This window comes from Xyrauchen texanus, chromosome 25 (genome assembly GCF_025860055.1).
Source record: "Xyrauchen texanus isolate HMW12.3.18 chromosome 25, RBS_HiC_50CHRs, whole genome shotgun sequence".
NCBI classification, from domain to species: domain Eukaryota; kingdom Metazoa; phylum Chordata; class Actinopteri; order Cypriniformes; family Catostomidae; genus Xyrauchen; species Xyrauchen texanus.
The window spans coordinates 26,367,180-26,390,891 of NC_068300.1; the positions used below are offsets into that span (position 1 = coordinate 26,367,180).

Sequence of the window (23,712 nt, forward strand, 5' to 3'; positions counted from 1 at the left end):
ACTAAACCATTTTTCCCCCTGTCAACTTTTGAATGAAACTTTCATTTAGCTTTAAGGTGCGTCGGGTATTTACCAGGATGTACTGGTAGTTGTAGTCTTTTATTCAACCTTCTAAATACCGTAGCAATCAGTAAATAAACTACACCCCCCAGAAATAGCGTCATCGCTCCTCCCACTTTCCTCTCCTCCCACTTTCTGTAGGCCCGCGGGGAAGTCGCAAGATGGCCGACGTCGCATGAAAGTATCTTCCTCTCCTCAACATGAAGTCGTGAGTGAGACAGAGAGCGAGGGCGACTACGTCGGGTTTTTGTTTTTTTTTTAGTTGTTTTACTTTATTTTTCCCTTAGATATTCATCTCATTCCGAATCGCAGCTGCACCCGATTTGTCTCGACTAGTTGACGCGTCAATCACGCCGGGATCTTGGCTAACTGGCGAAGTGCGCGAGCTAGTTTGTTAGCCACAAACTGTAGCTCTTATAACTGTTATCTAGTGAAGGAAAAACATACTGTATTCACTAAAACATAGAGCTAGTTTTAATCACCCAGCGAGCATATTGGTTTGTAACTGTATAGTCGGTGTTTAATTTGCATCTAGATGGGTAGTAAATAGGATTATATTTCGATGTTTCCAACATTGTCGACATAACTGTAGCGTGCGCGCCGTTATCCTCCATCGTTACATTGTAGACCGTGGTTACATTTTTTTCATGGTGCAATACTGGAATGAATCAAAACAAATAGTCGGTTGTTCGGATAATAATATTAGTGTACCACCGGAACACAGTGAGGAATGGACACACGAACAAATGTCAAAATATAGTCACATGCATTTGTAATATTACAAGGGGGTTGGTTGACAGTTGCATTTGTCGGATAGTTTACCAGACGCAACACATTGCAGACAATTAATGTTATTAGTTATTGAACTGTAACAGGCCAGATCTACTTCACAGACTCTGATTGAACGTATAACCTAGAAATCTACTTTTAAATAAGGTTCACATTTCTCGCGCTTTTAGACAGGTGTAAAGACAGGGCAAAACATGGGAGTTCAAGGGTTTCAAGAGTATTTGGAGAAACGCTGCCCCGGGGCGGCCGTTCCAGTAGACCTTCTAAAGCTCGCGCGAACAGTAGGCCGTCAGCCCCCACATCACCACCACCACTATCCCCATCATCCAAGCTCGCTGCCTCCGCCTCCCCCGCCAGCTCGCATTCTCGTTGACGCAGACTCTGGCCTTCAGCGGCTCTACGGGGGCTACCAGACCGACTGGGTGTGTGGAGGCGAGTGGAACGCTATGCTCGGCTATCTGGCGGCTCTCTCCCAGGCCTGTTTATATCAGGGCGGACTGGAGTTGGTGGTGGTTTTTAACGGCACACTTGGGAAGGATCGCTGGCCGGAGTGGGCGCGCCGGGCACAGGGGCAGCGGCAGACAGCACAGCTCATCGTCAACCACGTCGGCAGCAAGGCCACTCCCCCTCCCCGAGCCTGGTTCCTGCCCCCGGCCTGCCTGAGCCACTGTGTCCGCCTCGCCATGTTCCGATTCCGTGTGCGGGTGAGTGGCCTGCGGATCAGAGGATGCCCTCCTCAATAATCTGCTTGGGTTGGCTAAGAAATGTTAACATGTTGTGCATCGTTGTTGTAGCTACATAATTACAAAATAAGATATTAAAGGTGCACTCAATATACCCCCTTCCCTTTATTAAAAAGGTTTTCTTGTTAATAAATGAATAGCAATTTTGAAACATGCTTAAAATTATGACCACTGATATGAGATGAAGACTCCAGTCATTATAGTAACCTTATCAGTAAATATGTTTTATTCTACATGGAGAGGGTCCCCTCATGGGGGCTGCCATGTTAGAAACACTGCCAAATATTACTTGCATAATCTCAGCAAACGTCTTGTTCTTGTATACCTTTACACATGTATTAAATTAAATTATAGCATTGGTAACTAAGAACTATCAGGTGTGTTCGACTAAATGCACTCTACACAGATCAATCGGCGCAGGACTTGAAGTAGTGCATGTTTGTTTTAAATCTTGTCTGACTTTAGATGTGACATGTGCCATCAAAAACCACAAGAGGAGACCTGCTGGCTGGGTCAGGTGGTGCAGTTGCTCCAAAGTGGCTGCACAAGCTGTGACACAACTTTCTCGCGATTGACCAGACTCGCCAATTACAACGATGACATGGGCTGAGTTTGGAATGGCATACTATCCATACTACTCTTACTACTACTACCAAATCAGTTTACTAGTATGGCAGAAATAAAAATAAGTTTGAAAGGCATGAAAACACATATAGAAGATCAGCAAAAGTTACATTCAGCAACAATGCAGCACTGGCCCAAAATGGCAAGTGATATTTCCATCAAAAGGCCCGAAATTCTGTCACACTGGCATCAAACCAGCGGGTGATTTATTTATTTTTTTTATTGTTGAGCCCTGGATTCTTATTGTAAAGTGTAACCTATTTTTCTATATATAAGAAAAAGAAAAAATATTCTCTTTCCACTGTTTTCAAACTATAGGTGGTGCAGACCCTTGAGGACCATCATCAAGAGGTGCTATCCCTGTACAGAGACTGTGGCTTTCAGGGTCTGATTGCACAGGACTCAGAGTTTGCACTATGCAATGTTCCAGCCTATTTCAGCTCCCATGCCCTCAAGCTCTCCTGGAATGGCAAGAATCTGACCACTCACCAGTACTTGCTCTCAGAGGCTGCTCGCCAGCTTGGCCTCAAGACCCAGCACCTACCCATCTTTGCTACTCTTCTTGGTAAGAGAGTAACACATTTTTTGCTGTGTTTTGTTGATTTAGCTTTATTTTGTTCTTTGAATTAAACTGTTTCTCTCTAAATATGGGTCTTCAAAACAGGTAACCACATTCTTCCAGATGAAGACTTGGCTGCCTTTCACTGGAGTCTGTTAGGCCCAGAACACCCACTTGCTTCCCTCAAGGTGCGTAAAAATTAGAAAATTTTAAAGCGTAAAATTTTGCACAGTTTGAAATATTTCCCGTCTTCATTGACAGCAGTTTGTGATAGAATACAACTGACTTTAAATTAAAGTGTCTAATGTTGAAATACTTTTTTCATATCCCAGCTTAATATGTAGAGTCATCTCGATGCAAGCCATTTGTAGGTTGAATTGCCCATAAATTGTAAATCTACACCATTGTTGAAACATTGCTGTATTTGTTTGAGTGTCTAGACCAGCTCATCACATTGGCTCAACCAATGGTGTGAATTTGGGGTGGGAATATATTTTTGACCAATCAATGAAAGAATGGGGGAGTGTTTTTTAAAATCTGTTTGAAAAGAATCATTATTTTTTGAAATTCTGTTTGCTGTTATATGTATTCATATAACTTACCCTGATCATAACAGTTTTGTCTTCTCTCTCTATTCAGGTAAGGGCACACCAGTTAGTCCTCCCTCCCTGTGAGGTTGTTATCAAGGCTGTATCGGAGTATGTGGCATCAATCAAAGATCTTGGGAATTTGGATTTGGTGGCCAAGGATGTTTTCAAGCAGTCACAGGTAAAGCATGGCAGTGTAAATGCCCACAATATATTACATCCATCTGCTCCTTTATATACTACTTCTGTTCTGAACCGATTATATGCTTTTGTAACACTTAATCATTCCATGCGGAACTCTCCCCTTTTTCTCATTTCCAGTCTCGAACTGAAGATAAATTTGAGAGGTTCAAGAAGGCAGTGGAGTATTTTTCAGCGGCCAGTAAACCAAGACCTCTCTCCATGGGACCTTCTCCTTACCTTTGTAGGTATAATGTGGTGTTTGCTGACCATGCTATTCTGTATGTGAGCTATATCTAAACTTGGACAGGCAAATTATTTTGTTGGTGGTTCATCTTCTACTGTCTTTTGGATTAATTTGCAATATGCATTCTGTTGCAGTTCCAGGCTTTGGACCTGGTCAGTTCAGCGGATCTCCATGCCACATGGGGGCAATGCAGCCTGGTAAAGCTCAGGTAATTTTGGTCATAGAACCATTGGCGATTCTACTCACCAGTATTCTTTTACTAATTTTAAGTCTTATTTAACAGATTATATTTTATGATTGTTCTCAACAGTTTGGTCTACCCCAGGTGTCAGGTGTTAAGGTGCCTTATCCCGGTGGGCTCTATGGACCCAGCCCTGCCATTGGTCCTGCTCTTTTATGCCAGAACCCCTCTCGGCCTCTGCAGGACTGTAATGATTCACTAGTTGGAAAAATGGGCTTTGCTGATTGGTCTGCTCCATATGATTCCTCTCAAGGTGGCAGCCGACAGCCCAATCATCACACAGCTGCTCCCACAGGCCCTTCCCCCTCATCATCATCATCTTCAGATGGGGATGAACAAAATGACACCAGCACTAAGTGAGTCCACATGAAGCCTTTGCATGCACATGTAGACCTATTCTACACCATAATAATGTCAAGTTTTAATCATTTTATTAGCAATCTGATTTATATGATATTGTGAATATTATTATTTTGTTTTCAGTCATTTAGCTGACAAGTCTTCAAGATGGGAAGATCCAAGTGGACGGGGAGGGGGTGCTTCTGGGGATAGCCACCATGGTAATGGAAGTGGGCCGGCCATCCCATCACTGCTGTCCATGCCAACACGTAGTCACATGGACATCACAACTCCACCCCTTCCACAGATCAGTGCTGAGGTGCTGAGAGTGGCAGAGCACAGACACAAGAGAGGACTCATGTACCCACAGATCTACCACATCCTGACCAAGGTAGGTTTGTTTGTACTCTCCTAACCACTAGGGGTGTAATGATCCATCGATCTGGATCGATGCATTGATCCAATGACCAAAGATCCAATGTCATCAATACAACGCATAAATATCAATATAGAATTATTTTTAAGATGTACCTTTATTTTAATACTCTCAAGTCAGCCACATCCACATTTCCGTCAGGCGATGAAGCAACCTTATTACATTCATATCACTTTGAGCACTAAATATTCTTTTCATGTGGGTCTTTGAAGCCAAATTGTGCTCCGCTCTCCGTGTGGCGTGTGCACGCGTCAACCGGGCTTCCCACGAAATGCGAACTCCGTTGACCGGATCTGTACGAGCGCATCAACCGGGCAAAAACGCAGAGCCGGCTCACATGCTCGATTAATTTGGGCTTCCATCGATATCTTTGCACATGCAAACCATTTGAATTTTACATGAGAATTTGTTATTTTAAAGTACCATGGAGCAAGTTCAACCATTATTTGAAACGTCTTGACAACGCCGACATTCTGAACAGCACTAACAAGGGAAAGAGAAATCACCTGTTCAGCACTAGCATCAGTTATAAGATTTAACACATCTACACAGAATTTTTCATTTCAACTGTGGAAGTTTTTGCCAAGAAAACCACAGATATTTGGAAACAGTGTCTCATGGGTATGTATTTTGAAATGCACTAAACTGAAAAATTAGATGTCATCAAATGAGTGATGATCACTAGTGTTTGACTTTATTTTTATATTATTTATCTGTATTATTTTTTTTAGCACCTGAAGTACCATATTTTGTTGTGGATGTCCCAATGTGTATACATAGAGCTGAATAAATAATAAAATTATATTTTGGTTGCATTTGATGGCCAAAAATTTTTTTTAATTGATTGTGTATATATAGGCACATAATATCGCCTCTGAATCGACTCATATCATGGCAGACTTTGTATGCCATGAGAGGTGCATTTTTAAGACAACTAGTCCAACTAGATGTTATAAATGTTTCTCTAGACCCCTGGATTCTGCTCCATTCTATTGTTCTTTGTTTAGCTGGTTTTGAATTAGGGTCAGCTGAACCCAAACCTGCCTAATGTATGCAGGGCTTCCTATATTAGTTAAGTAGTCATTTAGGCAACTCACCAAATAGTTGATTTAAAAAAATATGTAGTGTTGCGATTTATGCATGGATATTTTCAGGATATTTTTTTTTACTTTTTTTGTCACTAACGTCACAACATGATACATTTTTCTACATCAGAATTTTGATATTACTTGATATAACAATTCATGGCACTAATGATGAGTTTATCTTTTTCCTGTTATTGAACAAAGTAGGGATGCACTGATACCACTTTTTCTTTTCCGATTCTGATGTCAGAAACCTCAGTATCGGCCGATCCCGATCCGATGCCAGTGTTGTTTTTTTGCATAATCAGTTTATAATATCTTTACATTATTGTGTGGAACTAATTGGGTGTGCTCTTTAATATATAAAGAAACACAAACCTCTAACTACACATTATTTCAATATAAATGTATAGCTTATTAAGAAACACTTTATTAACTAGTATACTGGATAATGTAGCAGCAAAATTAACAGTAATTCCAGTCTTCAAGTCTTCATTAGAAAAGAAACCAGTGTTTTATTTTTGCTTTTATTTTATTTATTGTTTTATAACTTGCAGCTGGACTTTAAAGGATTCAGAACTCTTTTTTTTGTTCAATTTAGTTGTAAGACATCAGTCCAATTTTCACACAGTTATTTTTTTGGAACTCATTCAACCTAAATATTGTTATTAATTGTAAACAAATATGAATGATGACAACAATAATAATACATTGTTATCAATATTATTATTATTGACCTTAGTAATATATTTAACCCTTTAAACCCTCACACCTTTATTTTGACATTCGAAACTCTCCAGAAAGTCCTGTATTTGTGTGTTTGTAGGCAAGTTCACAGTAGTTTAATTCGCTTCTTATTCGAAGTCTGGTAAAATGCACCTCCGGTGCCGTTCTAAATGCATATTATAAGTGAACCAAACTATTGAGCATCTACATCTGAGATGTTGTTTGTGAGTAGCGCTCAAATATTTCGCACCACTGTGAAGGCTAAAAATAGCCACGTGTGAATCACCATGGGATGTGTGTGCTTACGTGTTTGTCAACAGAGCAGCACCATTCACCTACGCACTGTGAGTGTGTACTATATTACTATAAAATATAAAATACTATTTACTTATTAAACGCCTATTGCGATTCACAGAGCTATCGCACGTCTTCAAGTGGCTTTGATTAAAATGCACTAGTCATATGAACAACTTTAATTGGATCGGGCTTGTCGGACCGATACCCGATCTGTTTAAAAATTTGAGTCATCTGAACCAACACTGATCCAGCTATCGGATTGGTGCATCCCTAGCTCAAAGCAGCTAATAATACCTGTTTTATATATGCTTTAATCTCTCACTTAATTTCTATTACTTACCACATCCTCTCTTTCTCTACTATCACTTATCAGGGGGAGATGAAGATGCCAGTGTGTATAGAGGACGAGTGCAACCCCGACCTGCCTCCTGCCTCTCTACTTTTCCGTTCTGCCCGCCAGTATGCCTACGGAGTGCTGTTCAGTTTGGCTGAGACCCAGCGAAGACTGGAGAGATTGGCTATGCGCAAGCGCAGTCCTGTTGACGGTGAGAGGAGTGGGGATAGCATAAATATTGGGTAGATGTGACTGTAGAGCTAGAATTAGAGATTCTGGCTGCTATAGTGTTTATACCACATTGTATCCGCTGCATAATTTAAAAAATCAGAAACTAAGCAATATATCAGTTCCTACTGTATAAATCCATGTAAACATCCACGTTAGGTGTAAATGTAATTTGCTCTGCCGATTGCGTGTTTGACTTCTGGAGAGCGAGATGAAGGTATCTAACGTACGTGCACAGCATTCATGCATTGGACAGATGCGGCGTATTTTTCTTATGGACAACAGAAAACAAGCTCTGACACAGAAGCTTTCAAACACAGAGATAAGTGAAGTCAAACTCTATTGATAGATAGACGACAGAAGTTGACCCAAAGTGCTTTGCAGAGTGATATAAAAATAGATTGATTTAAAGTTAAATATAAAACATAATAATTAAAGAAGATTTAAATATGCCTAGTGATGTAGCTGACCTCACATGGAAAGGGAGATTCTTCCATAGATTAGGACCTATCACAGAAAAGGCGCGGTCACTCGTAGATCTATAGCGGCAACGAGGAACCCTCAATAGGATTTAATCCCCACCAGAGTGCTCGTGTCCTCTGGAGTAAGGGAGGAGAAGGTCACTAATATATTGGGGCACGAGACCAGATAGTACCTTGATGACAAATATCTGAATTTTAAAATCGACCCTGAATTTCACAGGAGCCAGTGTAGAGATGCTAAAACCGGGGAAATGTGATCCCACTTTCTTGACCCTGTTAAAAGCATAGCTGCCGCATTAACTAGCATTAGGTGGGATGATGCAGTTTGGGGCAGACCAATTTACAATGAGTTACAATAGTCTAACCTTGATGTAATAAGTGAGTTGATCTCAATTTCCTAATCTTTATGGGAAAGTATTAAAATAAAGGTACATCTTAAAAAAAATTATATATTGAAATGTTTTATTTTAGCGATAGGTCTAAGGTGGAAAAAGCTACCTTTGACAACAACACTGATCTGCTTATTGAAAAGTAACGAGGAGTCTAAAATCACTTCAAGACTTCTCATATGATCTTGTACATTTGGCGACAGAGGACCTAATTGGGACATGGAGGAACCTAAAATCTGAACTTTGGTTTTGCTTTCATTTAAGTGTAAGAAATTGTTTGCCAGCCAAAGTTTAATATTTTTAAGCAATTAATGGCATTCTCAGATAAACTATTCTTGTCTACACTCACTGGGAAACAAAATTGGGAATCGTCAGCAAAACAGTGATATGATTTGAAAAACAGCTCAGAGGAAGCATATACAGGGAAAATAACAAGGGTCCTAAAATCGACCCTTGAAGGACACTGCACTGTAATTGAGCTGACGTAGAAGAAAAATGACCTAAATTTCCAGAGAACGTCCTTTCTTTTAGATAGGAGGAAAACCACTGAAGGGCCATACCCTGGATGCCAACCGTACACTCTAGACGATTGAGAAGAATATTGTGGTCGATAGTGTCGAACGCTGCACTGAGATCTAATAAAACTAAGACGACAGGTGAACCTGAATCCATGGAGAGAAAAATATCATTAGTGACCTTCAACCATGCAGATTCAGTGCTGTGCAAGGGTCTGAAATCAGACTGAAGTGCATCTAAAATGTTAAATGTATTTAGATAGGAGTAGAGCTGCGAATAAACAACTCTCTCCAAAATCTTGGAAATAAAAAGCAGTTTGGAGATTGGTCTGTAATTGTTGTGTATTGCTGGATCCAAAAACATTTTTTTAACAGAGGATGTAGAATTGAATACATTTAATGTTCTGTCATAATTTCCAAACCCTCATGTTGTTCCAAATCCATGTGACTTTCTGTATTTTGTGGAACCCAAAAGATGTTAGGGACTGATAGTCTCAGTCACTATTCCCTTTTACAACATGGAGGGGAAAAAAACGTGCAGTGAAAGTAAATGCAGACTAAGGATAACATTCTGTCTAGTGTCTCCTTTATTTTGTTCCATGGAAGAAAAAGTTTGAAACAACCTAGGGATGTATGATGATAATTTCCATTAATAAAGTAACAATAAGAATTATTATTATTTTTGTGTAATACATGTTACATGTGTATTATGCAATGGGATATTGGGGCGTAAACGTCCATTATGTTTTATGTGGAAGTAACGAGTTACCCGCTACTTGAGTATTCTTTTAATTGGATACTTTCTTACTCGAGTCATTTTTAACATTACTACTATTACTTCCATTTGAGTATTATTATTTTTTTAAGTAATTGTAGTTTTACTTAAGTAATGATTTTGGCTACTCTACCCACCTCTGGCCAGCTTGGCACATTATAGAATTCAGTGATGTGTGATCACATAATCATGCTTTTTTTACTACATTTTCAAACTAGACTCATTCAGTTTATCTGTTTGAGTTTTTTTAAATGGTGTTATAAGGTGTTTTCTCACTGATGCACTAAAAATCTTACATTTAGGCTCCAGTTTTTTTATGCGTTAAATATCATAGTTATGTTTGTTAATGGTAGGCCTAATAAGTTATTTTAAAGTGATATCTATGTTAAAGAAGAAATATGAAAACAGTTTTTACTTGATTCAATATGCCTTTGTGACATGTAACAGGTTGATAAATACACGCTTTACCCTTTTAACACACCTCTAAAGCATTATTGCAATGATGCTTAAATTATTGGTCCATGTACAGTAAATAATATGACATTCAATATTCAAACTCATTAACGGATTATTTAAATCAACCAAGGTACTTACTATGCTCAGTAAGCACTGTGGTGGCGAGACTGCCCATTCATACCGTTAGCTCTTCAATGGTGGTCTTGTTCATGTAAGCTCACCATTAGATCATATTTTGCCTCCGCAGTTGCACTTGGGAAACTAAAAACAGCCATTTTTGATCGGTGTTGGTTCGATAGCAGCTGGGGGGTAAGTGGGTCTTATGCGATAATAATGATTTTTGAATATTGAATGAAATAAAACATTCATGCCATATTCTTTATGTTGGCTACACCTCCAAAACAAGCTTGCAACAGTTAAGATGAATTACTTTAATGCTATTTTACACAGTCCTACCTACTTATTAACATGACAAAACAAAACCATTATCACATTTTTAGTCAATTTTACACCGATTTCAAGCAATGTGACAAACTCTCCCATTACAGTGACTGAAGCTGTCACTGACTGCAGGTTTATATAGTCCTGCAGTTCAGTGCGAGCTCACTGAAGCTCCAAACAGAGTTCTGCACTCTCGCAAATGCTCTCATTAAAGACAAAGCTGTCTAATCAGCATAATAAATCAGTTATTTACACTGTATCTATGCCTTGATTAGAACGTGAGCATTTTAGTTTTGTTGCATTTCTCGTTTGCAGTGTATGTACCATCTACATTCCAATCTAGCAGCGCATCATGCAATGAATCCAAAATAATTCTAAAGTGCTTATCGCTTTTGTTCTACAGTTTTTTTTCAGAGTGTCAGGTGATGTTTCTTCATTATTAATTTTCATGTGCCACCGCAAGCATAGGTGAAACAAAAAGCAAGACTGTTTAAAACTTGCGTATTAGGATTAGTTGTTATTACTGATAGGACGGGGGACTAATTTAAGCATCTCTGATTGGCCATTCCCATGTCATTGCTCAACGGACATGTCTGTGATTGTTTAGAATACTCAACCACTGCAAAAATGCGTTGAAGATAGAAGCCATTGACGCAACAGAAGCAGACTTAAATGAAAGGCTGTAACTGTCAGTTTTCACAATTACATAATCGTTCCATCTGTAATTGTAATTGCGAATCGTTTTTCGATTAATTGTGCAACCCCTGTAAATACCATTACTATGATACGATTTTGGTCATACCTTTCAACCCCTAGCCTGCTGTGTGCTCTGAGTGTGGGGAAGAGAATGTCTGAGGAAGATCAAGTATAATCTAACATTTCTCATTTATGTATGACTACACAGTGCCCCCGGTCATTGTAAAGGAGTGGTGTGCCAGTAAAGCTAAATCTGCCCTGACCCCTGAGCTCGTTCCAGCCTTGTGTTTTCGAGAGTGGACGTGTCCCAACCTGAGGCGTTTGTGGCTGGGCAGAGCTTCCGAGGACCGCAGCCGCCGCACTCGAGCCTTTCTGGCCTGCATGCGTTCTGACTGCCCTGCCCTGCTCAACCCGGCCTGTGTGCCATCTCACTTGCTGCTCATGTGCTGCGTACTCAGGTAGCCACACCCCTTTCTGTGTTGAGAAAATGGTAGACATTGTAAACTCTTTTCTTATTCACATTGGAATAGCTCTTAGTCCAATTTGGATACTTTAATCTCAGGTGTTTCCCATAGAATTATGTGGTACTGTGGTAGGTGGATCTCGGACCCTCTAGGGGGGTCCGGGGGCGTGTTCCCTGTGAAGTTAAATGCATCAATCTGGTGCACATTTTGAGCAAAATTAAGAGGCTAGATCTATGAAGACCATTGTGCACTTGTAAACAATTTTGTGCTCTAGTAGTAATTTAATCATGAACACATTGGTTGTATAGATATGAATTTGATGACATGGCAAAAAAGTAACATTCGCAAAGCATAAACTAGACAGAGTTTAATGCAGTTTACAAATGGTCTAAACACAAAATTGAGTAGAGCATACATTTGAGCCATCAAAAAAATTAAGCAAAAGTGTTTACCTGTGTTGAACTGGTTTATTTGTTTAGAAAATAAAAAATGTACAGGATGAGGAGGGCACATAGTCATTTCCCTGTTCAACTTTGTAGTAGAAACATTTTAGTTTGTAGACAAAAATAGAGCTAGTTATAGCTAGCTAGCTAACATGTTATATATGAGTTATATCTTCCCTTTGCCGAAGCAGCTGCGCAAACCACAATGTTAGAGATCTTTTATGTTATTATGAGAAGTGTAAAAATATTTTCAGTTCATTATGAAACTGTGGGCCTCCACAGTCTAGGTAATTAATGGTAAACACTGTTCTCAGTTTCTCTGCATGTATTGAACAGTGAGTATTGTGTTTATATCTAATTATATACAGGTATATGATGCAGTGGCCGGGAGGTCGCATTCTTCAGCGCCATGAGCTTGATGCCTTTTTGGCTCAAGCTGTGTCCAACCAGCTCTATGAGCCTGACCAACTGCAGGAACTCAAGGCAAGTCATGCGTCTCATTAATTCTGCATAATGGCACACTGACCATCCCATATGAATTTACAGTAGGATGAATTCCTTGGGCACGCATTCATTTTTATTAATGTGAAAAGATCCAACAAATATGTACTTTTATACTGTGATATTAAATAATAAGAGATAAATAGTAAATTATTGATATAACTGAATAATGATTCGTTTTGTAAATGTCATTTTCTTCAGAGGACAATTCAAAAACTATGTTTTGTAATCTTTAATTTAGTCCCCAAAGGTGTTTGCTATTCCCAGTCTTATGGTGTATGAGCCGTATTGCTCCTCAATAAATTTTGAAAATAATCCTTTTATGTCAACATGAAATCAACATTTTCTTTTTTTCAAATTCCTTGTCTAATTGTGAATGTGCATGCTTTTCCAAAGGAAAAAACATTGATAGTCTTCATGTTTCAAAGTTTAACGACTTTCTCAGCCTCTGAAACATCTTATTTCTTTACCTGACATCACCATGCCCTCTTATTTTTCCAACCACACCCCTTCAACCACCTTTTAAATACACATTTTCACCAATCAATTCCTGATGGATAAAGTCCAAACATACAGTTTTTCTTGTTGAATTTTCAGCTGACTTTGAAATGACACATTACAGAAGCTAAATGCATTGTAAACATGTTGACTCTTATATGCTGTGAATTACATAATTTTAAATAGGAAAATATTGTTTGGTTAAATCTTGATTATGATTCAATATATACTTGTGAAGTTTAATTGCTCAAATCACACAAAAAAAGAGCAGAGAGATAGATATGTTTGCATGTTCTTACACCGATCAGCCACAACATTAAAACCACCTGCCTAATATTGTGTAGGTCGCACATCACAAGCCGATATACCGAGCCAAATTTCATCTAAATAAAATACGTCTGCTACTCTCTCGCTGTTGCTGGTGTGCCAGTGATTACCCCTCCATGTGCCAATGCTGGCACGCGTGCCTGGTTGCCAATTTGCCATGGTCGAGAATTTCAAGGCAAAAAATTGTAAAAAAAAAAAGTAAAAAAATCTGTTTGGTAATTTTGAAAGAGCTCTGAGAAATATGAAATTACAAATTTCTGTGACATTTAAAAGGCTGATACCAATGTACCTCCTTGATCGTATTTCACCTCTTCTCCCAATAACAGGTGGAGAAGGTGGATAACCGTGGAGTGCAGCTGGCCTCTCTCTTCATGAGTGGAGTGGATACTGCCCTGTTTGTTAATGATGTATGTGGACAGCCCCTGCCGTGGGACCACTGCTGCCCTTGGGGCTTTTTTGATGGGAAGTTGTTCCAGATCAAACTAGCTAAAGCCACCAGAGACAGAGCATCTTTACTTGACATGTGTGAAGGCCAGGTAACAATTCTTTGCCATAAGATAATTTGCTGTTGATAATGTTATTTTGTAGAGTGTGGTTGAGGTGTAGATTTAATTGAAAATAAAGCAAATGTCTCTGACAAATGTCTCCTCATTTCAGGAGGAACTGGTTTCTAGAGTGGAGAAGATGCGCCAGGCCATTCTAGAAGGCATCAACCTCTCCCGACCTCCTCCCCCACCTCCACCACTGCCACCCCCTGCATTCCTACCCCCTACCATGGTGCCCCCTTTCTACACCATGCACCCTATGTACCCTCCTCGTCCGCTGGGCTCCATGCCACCTCATCCTCACCAGCACCGCCCAGGGCCTTCCCAGGTTGGATATTACTCTGTTTTTGTTCAGTGTGCTTGGTCAAGAAATGCAAATTTTCCCTATTTCACGTGGTTATTTTCTTTTAGGAATCCAGTCTATACCTCCCCAGGGTGGCAAGCTGGAAATAGCTGGCATGGTAGTTGGTCAGTGGGCTGGGAACAAACCATTTCGAGGCAGAGGGGGTTTCAACATGCAGGTGGTGTCAGTAGGAGGGAAAGGGTGAGTCCATTCTTTGTCATTACATAGCAGCCATTTGGATGACTGATTCTTTACTGTCATGCGCATTTTACAGTCCTTTTCTATGAATGTTGACAATGTGCCACATTGAATTGTTTTTATTTGACAGTTGCATCATTTGTTATTTTGTTTGCATATATCAGCACTTTTATTATTATTATATCAGCCACATTAGTGAGTATCAAGCCTTACACTCAATTCAAACTGTGTGCCTTTTCTGTGTATGTATGTATGTCGTGCCTGATTTATAATATCAGCAGCAGTCATATTGGTTATTGCCCTTTACGAAAAAATGATTGGCTCTCAGTATTGGCCGAAATATCAGTGCATCCGTAACGCAGTCATATCTAATTCTTTTTCAGCATCCTATCTTTTTCTACTATTTTTGTACTGTTGTTCTTTTTCCCAGAAGGGGTAAAGAAGTGATTTTGAAAGGAAGGGGAGGGAAGAAAGTGACCACCAATAGAACACAGGTAAATCCAACGTATAACTTTCTTAAGAATACACAGTATTCATCCCATCCTGTTCACATTAGGGCTGGGCGATAGAACGATATTATCGGATATTGACGATGTCTCACAAATATCCCAATGCCAATTTCGACCCTCATTGACAGACGATGATCAACAATATTGATAAATGGCACAACCTTGGATCTGGTCACCAGACATATTAAACAGTAGCCCAGGGTGTGAAATTTGCATCCGCCAGATGCAACAAGGCTAAATCTAGCTCTTTATTCTCAAGCTCCTCGTCCAAATGCATGTATTTCATGAGCGGGGAAGTTTGCTGATCTACCCGCAACAGTTGTGTGCGATTTGTAAGACGTGTTGAAGTAACACATGATAAGAAATGCTGTTAAACACAAAGACACGTGCTTGAAGAATCACACTTTATTATATTTTTAAGAAAAGGCAAAAGAAAAGAGTTCAATGCCCTTGTCTGATGCGCTGTTTGTTCAGAGGCATACAGCACGAGCCTGTCTCGTGGAACCTGTGCATGTAAAGTTATCACTCTTCTCTGTTTCAGTCATCTGAAAACTGTTTGCAAGAATTGTTATGAGAATGTTGCAAATGGCCGAAGACCATCTCAGGGGGTGCTTGAAGTTTAGTTCGCTTTATTTCAACGTAGTTCACGCTTAACATGCGTTGTGAATAGAAAGCTCTGCAGCTTTGCTTAAATATATCTTTGTATTAATGAAATAAAGACAAAAGTGATTTGTTCACTATTTTCATCAGGCAGCAATAACTGTATTAACGAAATGCAATACAAACACAAATTCGATAAGAACGCCTATTTGGCAGCATTATTTTAGGAACACAAGAGAATATTATACTGTAATATGTTGAACATCCTGTAGGTAATGGTTTATTTTAATTTTCTTTATATTATTATTATTATTATAATTAATATTATCATCTTTACATTTTTTATTGTCTTTAGTTCTTAATGTTTAGGCTATTAGTAATTTCCCACCTGTTGTTGTAGATGAATACTTGCATGATGGCAAATGAGAGGGTAAATTTGGAGAGGGTATCTTTTTCACTTAAAGTGCTATTTGAATTAAAAATAAATAAAATACAAATATATATATATATATATATATATATATATATATATATATATATATCATTTTTTTCTCAATGTAATTTTTTAAAGCAAAATCAATTAAGCTAAAATATTCAATGACCTTCAGCAGTGGGTTGACAATATTTTCGGATATTGCAGTATTTTTTAAGGTGATTTTCGATCAAATATTTTTTACATATTGCCCAGCCCTAGCTCACATATTACACTGCACACATTGGCATTGATAAGAGATTGTTTTTTTTTTCCCTCCCTCAATGTTTCTCATAGACTCTGTCCTCCTCACCTCCCTCCACCAGCCCCCCAAAGCTCACTGAAGATCCTAAAGTAGTGGGGCGGCCCGCTGGACCCACAGAGGGAACAGTGACTGTGTCGCAGCAGCTGAACGGCAGCTCTTCAGCTGGTCAAGCCCTTGACCTGCCACCACTGGCCCAGTCAATCCAGTGTGCCTTAGCCAGCAGAGACAACCAGTCAGGAGATGGGGTAGAGGTAGAGGCCATTTGTTGCCTTGATGACTGCCCATCAGATGGTGCACTACAGAAAGAGGAGTAATTACATCCCATAATGTAATATGAATGAGTGAGAGGGAATGATCTAAGGTCGACTGCCTTTTCCTTGCAAATTTTAATATTTAGGGCACAGTAGCCACTTTGTGTTGTCATGATATAATTTATGATGCTACAGATGGACAGGGACAGGAATGCGGTCTATTTGTCACCTTAATAGCCGGTTCTGGTTTAAAACTGTGCGAGTTTAAATTACAAACTTCGATTTCACATCGCCCTGAATCTTCGGATTCTGGACCTCATCCTTTCCACTGGCCCATCAGTGTTGTAGCATTGTGAATAGCGTTCTAGTCGTTTTATTTTGAGACCTTTTATGTCAGTGGTGACACTGATATAAAGAATCATACATATGTATGATTGCCTAATATGGCTATAAAAGGCCCTTATTGCCCAAAGCATAATTTAAAATGTACCTGTTTAAAACACTGTTGCATCGTGTCAAGTAGCACAGCAACATCTGACTCTAAAGTTTCCGCCACACAGCATAGAAACGCACTACTTTAACTGTTGCTGTTTATGCAGTGCGCCATTGTGGAGGATTCAAAGACAACACTGCCCTAAATACAGTAGATGAGTGGAAACTGATGGAAAACACGGGTTGTATTTGTATGTCACAGTGTGCTTTAACACACATGGTAGTCCCTTTTTTTTTGGCCATTATCGTAGGGTGAAGTGCATGTGGAAATGTTCCCATTGTATTCAGGCTCAGAAAGAATTTAAAGAGATGTGCTGAGAGGTGTGTATGAGTGAGGATGAACAGGGGGAATTAAAGAGTCCAAGAGAGTCGTTCGGATTGCACTCAACATCGCTTAGCTTGCTCAACTTTGTTCCTTTATCTCACATGTAAACTTGTGACAATCTTGTCAGATTCTTTTGAGCTTACACCCCCGTTAGGATAAGGAGATCCTAATCCCAAACCTACAGCTACTGAAATAGTTATAAATGTAATTTTTAAAGCACTTTTTTTTTTAAACCTTATGTCCCAGGTTATATCGATATGCAAGCCCCTCTCCTCCACAGAGGAAGAAATGCCCTTGGAAATTTATTGTATTCTAACATAAAGCACTTAAATTGTTGTTTATAAGAAGATAGTACTGTGATATATAGATGCCCATAATTTGGTTAATTTCCTACTAATGAGCTGGTTGGTAGCCTAGTAACCTTCATTCCTAGACAGTTAAACTGTCTATGTAAGCTTTTACCTTGCGTGTTGTTTACCAGTATGGCGTACAAATTAGCACCAACCCATTTGAATGTGAGAACGGAGTGCGTAGTAATCTGCACTTTTAATATGAATGAAACACACTGGGTTTGTCCTTGTACCAGGATAAAGAAACATTGAGACCTCTGCCAGAGTAAGAGAAAATATAAAACTGTGTTTTCAAATGGAACCCTGATACTGTTTGACATCCCAGATGTTTGTATATACACCCAAATGTACATGATGTTAGGGTAATGATTTTATCAGTGGTCGAGAATGCACACAGTCCTTAGACATACTTAAAGACCTGCCATTTGGCATCTCTCAGCTTCAAAATGATTTTAAACATTTATTTTAAAAACTGCTTTTTTTTTTAGCAGTTCAACTTTTCCCACACCCTGGTCGTTCACATCTCCTCTGTGCCTTGTGCACGTGTGCCATGTGGATGGTGTTTTGTGCATGTGCGTTCTCCCACCATAGCTAAAATCATTGACATTTTTTAGCACTCAAAATAATTAAAAGCAATCATTGAACAAAGCTTAGGATCACTTTATATTGTGACAAAAAAAATCTGAGTCTGTACTTCTCCAGACCGTTTTTGAAAATAATCTGTCTTGTCTTGTTTTGTGACAGTCCTATGAACTCATGCACTTCTGTTACAGATAGCACTTCTATTTAGGCAAATGGGCTTTAAAAAAATCTAAACAAAAATGAAATACCTTAAAGATTAAAGCCCCATTTGCCAATATATTGACGGTTTCACATCAAACGGTAGGATATAATTTTACTTGAGTGTTAATGTTTTAAATCCATTTTAAAAACATTTAAATTCATGTTTTGAACTGATGATTCATTGGACGTAATGAATGAGAATTTAAATTTAAATGTAAGAATAACTTATACACTCGAGAGAGCCTATTTCATTTAATCGTCATAGTTTAGAATCTGTACAATTGACATTGTCAATATGCCATTACAGCTTTCTATGAAGTCATAAGATGCACCTTATTTTAGTAAGATAAGAAGTTGATCAATAATATTAGATTTAGGGCCACTAAAAGTATATTAAGACACTGAAAGACACCAATTATAGTTAAGTCTTTATGTATATTCTGCAAATGGTCACTCTTGAGGAGTCCAGACAGTTACCCGTCAACATGAAAACATTCAAAGGCCTTCAGAAATCTCACAGTGACCTGAAGCATGCATTTTGAATGCATTTACTACGGATAAGTAGTGACACAAAATTAATTTAAAATGTTTATTTCCCAAAGGACAGTGAGATATCAAAATTACTGGATATACTGGACAGACTTTTAACAAAGAATAAATAAGTAATCTTGACAGTACCATGACAGGTATTATTCTTGAACTAATAAGGTACAATGTCATGCATGCTAGAGCATTTTAAAACTCAACCTTAGGTTGTCACATTTTATTATGAGTCAAGTACAGTAGTGCTAGTTTTCAAGAGGATCTCCAGTATGTTATAGTGCATACAGAGACATACCCTTTAATGTACACACAACGTTGACATTTCCGTTGCCGCCGAATAACTATAGATCCTTATAAAAACATTAAATTCTGTTTCCATCTGTGATAAAAGCAGTTTCAGTTAGTTTTTATTTTCAGTGTGTTTGTTGTCATAGAATATCAGTAACTTGTTCACATTTAGTTTTAAGTGTAGTCTAAGAATGGAACAGCATAAACCGAAATATACAGACATACCAAATAAAGATAATCAATATCTCTCACACTCACTATACCTTTGTAATACCTGTAGAGATCAGCGCTGCCTTTCCCAAAAGCATCGTAACCTTAAGTTGTTCGTAGAGACTTTGAGTTTTTGCGCCAGTGGGCTCTACGAACAACTTGAGCGCCAATGGTCTCTACGAACATTTTAAACTTGCGATGCTTTTGGGAAGCGCAGCCCAGTTTAGTATGAGGGAGAAAATAATAGTAAAACATCTGCATGCTCAAACTGTGTATTTTCCAGAGTGCTGTTAATTTGTTATATAATTATTTGAAGACTTAACTAGCAATTTCAGACGCTTTGTTCCAAAGTTACCCTCTCCAAAGCTTTGCTCTGTTCTAGAACGCTGCTTAAACACTCATACTTTCAGCATTTATGGAGACGTATGAGGGTGAAATATAGAGTCAAATCAGATATATAAATATATATAAATATATATACTCAAGAGAATGATATTTTAATTATATCAGAGGGATGCACTGGAGATTGATTGGTCTAGCCATTGTCTTTAGAATGGCACAATTTAGCTCCAGATGTTGGCCCCGGTCTTGATAAAACCAACCCGATAACATACAGAATTGGTAACTAATAAAAATTTTGTATTTTTGTCCCCCAACCCCCCCCCCCCCCTTTTTTTTTTTTTTTTTTTTTTTTACAAAAGGTTCAAATGTGCAAGCATTTGTCTTTTCTATATCCATAGTTTGCCCGGATGGCAATGTCTCCCTCTTTTTAACTCTTCTGTTTTTCTTGCCTTTGTTAACCGTGCAACGACTCTCTGTACCTCTTCATACTAACAGTGAGAGAATTTAACTTTTCTAATTAGTCTAATAATCTGTCTGTAAAGTAATCTTAGACAAAAGTTGGTAACATTTTCAACAGTGAACAAAGAAATCTAACCTTACCATCTTTAGTTTCAATCTGTTGTGAAATTGTTTTTTTTCTCTTTGTTTTCTTAATGTTATTACAACTACTTCTCCTTTGACCGTTGCTACATTTAGTATTAAAATTTGCTTAGCGGAGCTAGATATTTTTTAACTGTAATGATTGCAATTTTCCTCACCTGTATTTTGTATGGTATTGTTTATACCACTTCACCATTATGATGTAATTGTCGCTTACAAAAATAACCCTTTAGGGTTTTTTAAATGATTGATTTGGCTATTTAAAATCCAAAGCTGAGTGTACGTCTTGTTGCTTTTTTGCACAAAACAGACACATTTTCCTCTGATTAATTTTCAACCAAAACAAAATACTGTAAAATATTATATACAGTTAAATATTTTCAGCAATTATGATATAAGAATACTTAAAGGATCGATAATCTGATACTAAAATGAAGAAAATGTGGTGTTTACATCTTTTTGGTGAACAGTGGCTAAATCTTGTATCGTCCAGTTTCATAGCTACAATGAAGATATTTTTTTCCTTAAGTGGAGCCTTGGACTCCGCTCTTGATACAGATTAACCTTAGAACACTTCATCAGCTCTCATGCACATGTATTGTCCCTCTGAAATATGTAGCTTCAATGTCATTGATAGGTTAAGTGTTAACATACTGTAACCATGCACACACACACAATCGCTATTTTGGTAAAGAGTTTTGCCTGTGCATTCCTGTAGTTTTGTGTCAGGACCTCAGATCTGGCTCTTGCTTTAAACCTGTTACCCCGTATCCTGGCTCTGTAGCCCTTCACTCCACAGGACCACATGTATTCTCTTTACTGGTGTTGTCAGGTTTCAACCCTTGTCTGATAACAGAAATGTGTTGTGTACAGTGGCCCACTGACATCCTTCACTTTCTGGAAGAACCCTCTATATATTGTTACCATTGCTTTATAGCATGTGCCCCCCCCCCATAGCACCAAGACTGTCAAGTCTAGGCCCATCCATTTGTAGGCAACACATTCTGTCGTCTGTTCTTGGAAAACTGATTCATTCATCATCAACACAAACGCATTGATGCATGCATCAAGATCTCCAAAAGCTCCAAACAACTTGTGAAGTGAAGGGTAAAGTTAATTATTATTATTGATGTTATGGTTATGATCGTTATTAACAATTTCTCATTTTTAGTATAAAGAAAGCACCTGATTGTTTTGAAAAGAAACTTTTTAATTTGTCTTGCTGTTGTGGTCTTATTTCACAATGGATTGGGGAGAAAGCCAAAAGGCTGAGATGGAGAAAGAGAGATTCCAAGTTGGCAGTCATGTTTGTATGGTTGGGAAATGACTTACAGTGCTGAAATAAAATTTATTCTTTTAGTAAAAAGAGTTTTGGTTTTATTTTCTTGTTTATTTGGTAGACTTTCACTCTTTTTGGTGTCACCTAGTCATAAAGAAACCATTAAAAGCATGAGATTGAGCAAACTGTCAAATATTTGGAGATTCATTTAAAAATTAGAAATTATTATTAAGAAAGGCATAATATAAACAATGTATTAGCTTCATCATTACACATTTTCACACATCTGCATACAAAATTATTTAAAAATGTTTTTTTAATCACAAGCTAGAAACATTGCACTTGGCACACAGCTAGAGGTCAACCAATAGTGGATTTAGCTGATCCCAATAATTGATTAGTTGAACCAAAGGATTAAAATCGATTCATAGAATGTAATAAAAAAAAGTTAGTACTTTTTTGACAGGGACATAAACAGACAATAAGAGTCCAAAAGAAATACAATTCAGATGCAGTTTGTTTAACCAAAATCCCAATAATAACCAGGAAGATTTGGTGAATAATGTGGGACTTATTAAAAAAAAAAAAAAAAAAAAAACATCCCTGAAACACTTATTAAACTCTTATTTTGGAATTATAGATACTTGGCCCTGTAAAAACGCTCTATATTAAATAACCAAATATTGTTTTTTATAGCCTAGATATTAACCAGATTAAGTTTTACCAAATGAGGTTAAATAAGGAACCAGGTTTATTATTCACAAGATATGAAGTTGGAGACACGATGTGCTGACTGGGCACATTTCCATATGGTCACATTTTTCTTTGAATGCACTCGCAATTGTCAATGTTGACAGATTTAGTGTCATCAAATCCCCACAAGCTGTAGGTGCTTGTTTTTATTTCACTTCTTGAGGCCACTTTTAGACTGTAGAATCCATTGCCAGGAACGGAGGGGAATAACAAATATCTGCATAGAGTTTTTGCCAATAACCGATATTTCCAAGAAGCAACTATTGGCACCGATTTATCTGTAGCACTGATATATACTGGTCTATCTCTACACACCGCATACATTCATAAACTATTGGGTCCCATGACCAGTATTGGGTGTAATCTTATTGCAAAGTTATTAGTTGCTGTAATCCAATACGTTTTTAAACACAAAAATAGTGTAACACAGTACATTACAATTTAATTTCTTGTAATCAGATTACAGTTACTGATTTATAGTTAAATGTATTACTTTTAAGTGCATTACTTGGGTTACACATTTCAGCTGTTTTATGTAGAATACATTTAAAGCATGAATTATGGTTGTGTACCTCTCTGTGTTTCCGTGACAGATATAGGAGCAACGTGAACAAGGAGGGAATAGAATAACATTTCAAATTTGCTGTGGAACTTCTGTAAAAAAATTGAGGAATTAAAATAATTATGATTACTTTTAAGCATGAAGTTATCTGATTACATTTTTACAATATATAGTGGATTACTATTTTTGAGTAATTTATCCAACACTGCCCATTACTGTACAATAGAGGCACAAAAACCATGTTTCCTTTGGCAAGTTTTTCATTCACAACATTCGAATAATGCCATATATTTTTCTAGTTATAAACTGCACATTTTGCAGTAACTCGCCACTCAACTAATTACCAACTGAATGGAAGAAAGATCGGATCACTCAAGGGACAGGTCAACCCAGGGGTAGATCTGTGTGCCTGCAGCGTATATATCTGGATTCTTGCTGGTGATGTAAGATGGCGGTATTATGGACAGTCGCGGTCTCAGGTGAGCGAAAAACCATGTTCCTTCCTTGAATTGACATTGCCGCAAAGTCGCTATGAACAAG

The 23,712-nt window shown here is 38.1% G+C and overlaps 1 protein-coding gene across 1 annotated transcript; it reads left to right on the plus strand.

Annotated features, from left to right (window-relative positions):
- Positions 1 to 213: 213 nt before the first annotated feature.
- LOC127618414 (constitutive coactivator of PPAR-gamma-like protein 2) lies at positions 214 to 21,937 on the plus strand. Its single transcript, XM_052090846.1, is given in 17 exon segments — positions 214 to 1,553; positions 2,535 to 2,781; positions 2,881 to 2,963; positions 3,415 to 3,543; positions 3,684 to 3,786; positions 3,924 to 3,997; positions 4,100 to 4,386; positions 4,514 to 4,760; positions 7,287 to 7,458; positions 11,438 to 11,687; positions 12,505 to 12,619; positions 13,789 to 13,998; positions 14,120 to 14,315; positions 14,318 to 14,335; positions 14,419 to 14,551; positions 14,979 to 15,042; positions 16,427 to 21,937. Coding segments are annotated over 17 exon segments (3,120 nt in total). The 5' UTR covers positions 214 to 1,043; the 3' UTR covers positions 16,709 to 21,937.
- Positions 21,938 to 23,712: the final 1,775 nt, after the last annotated feature.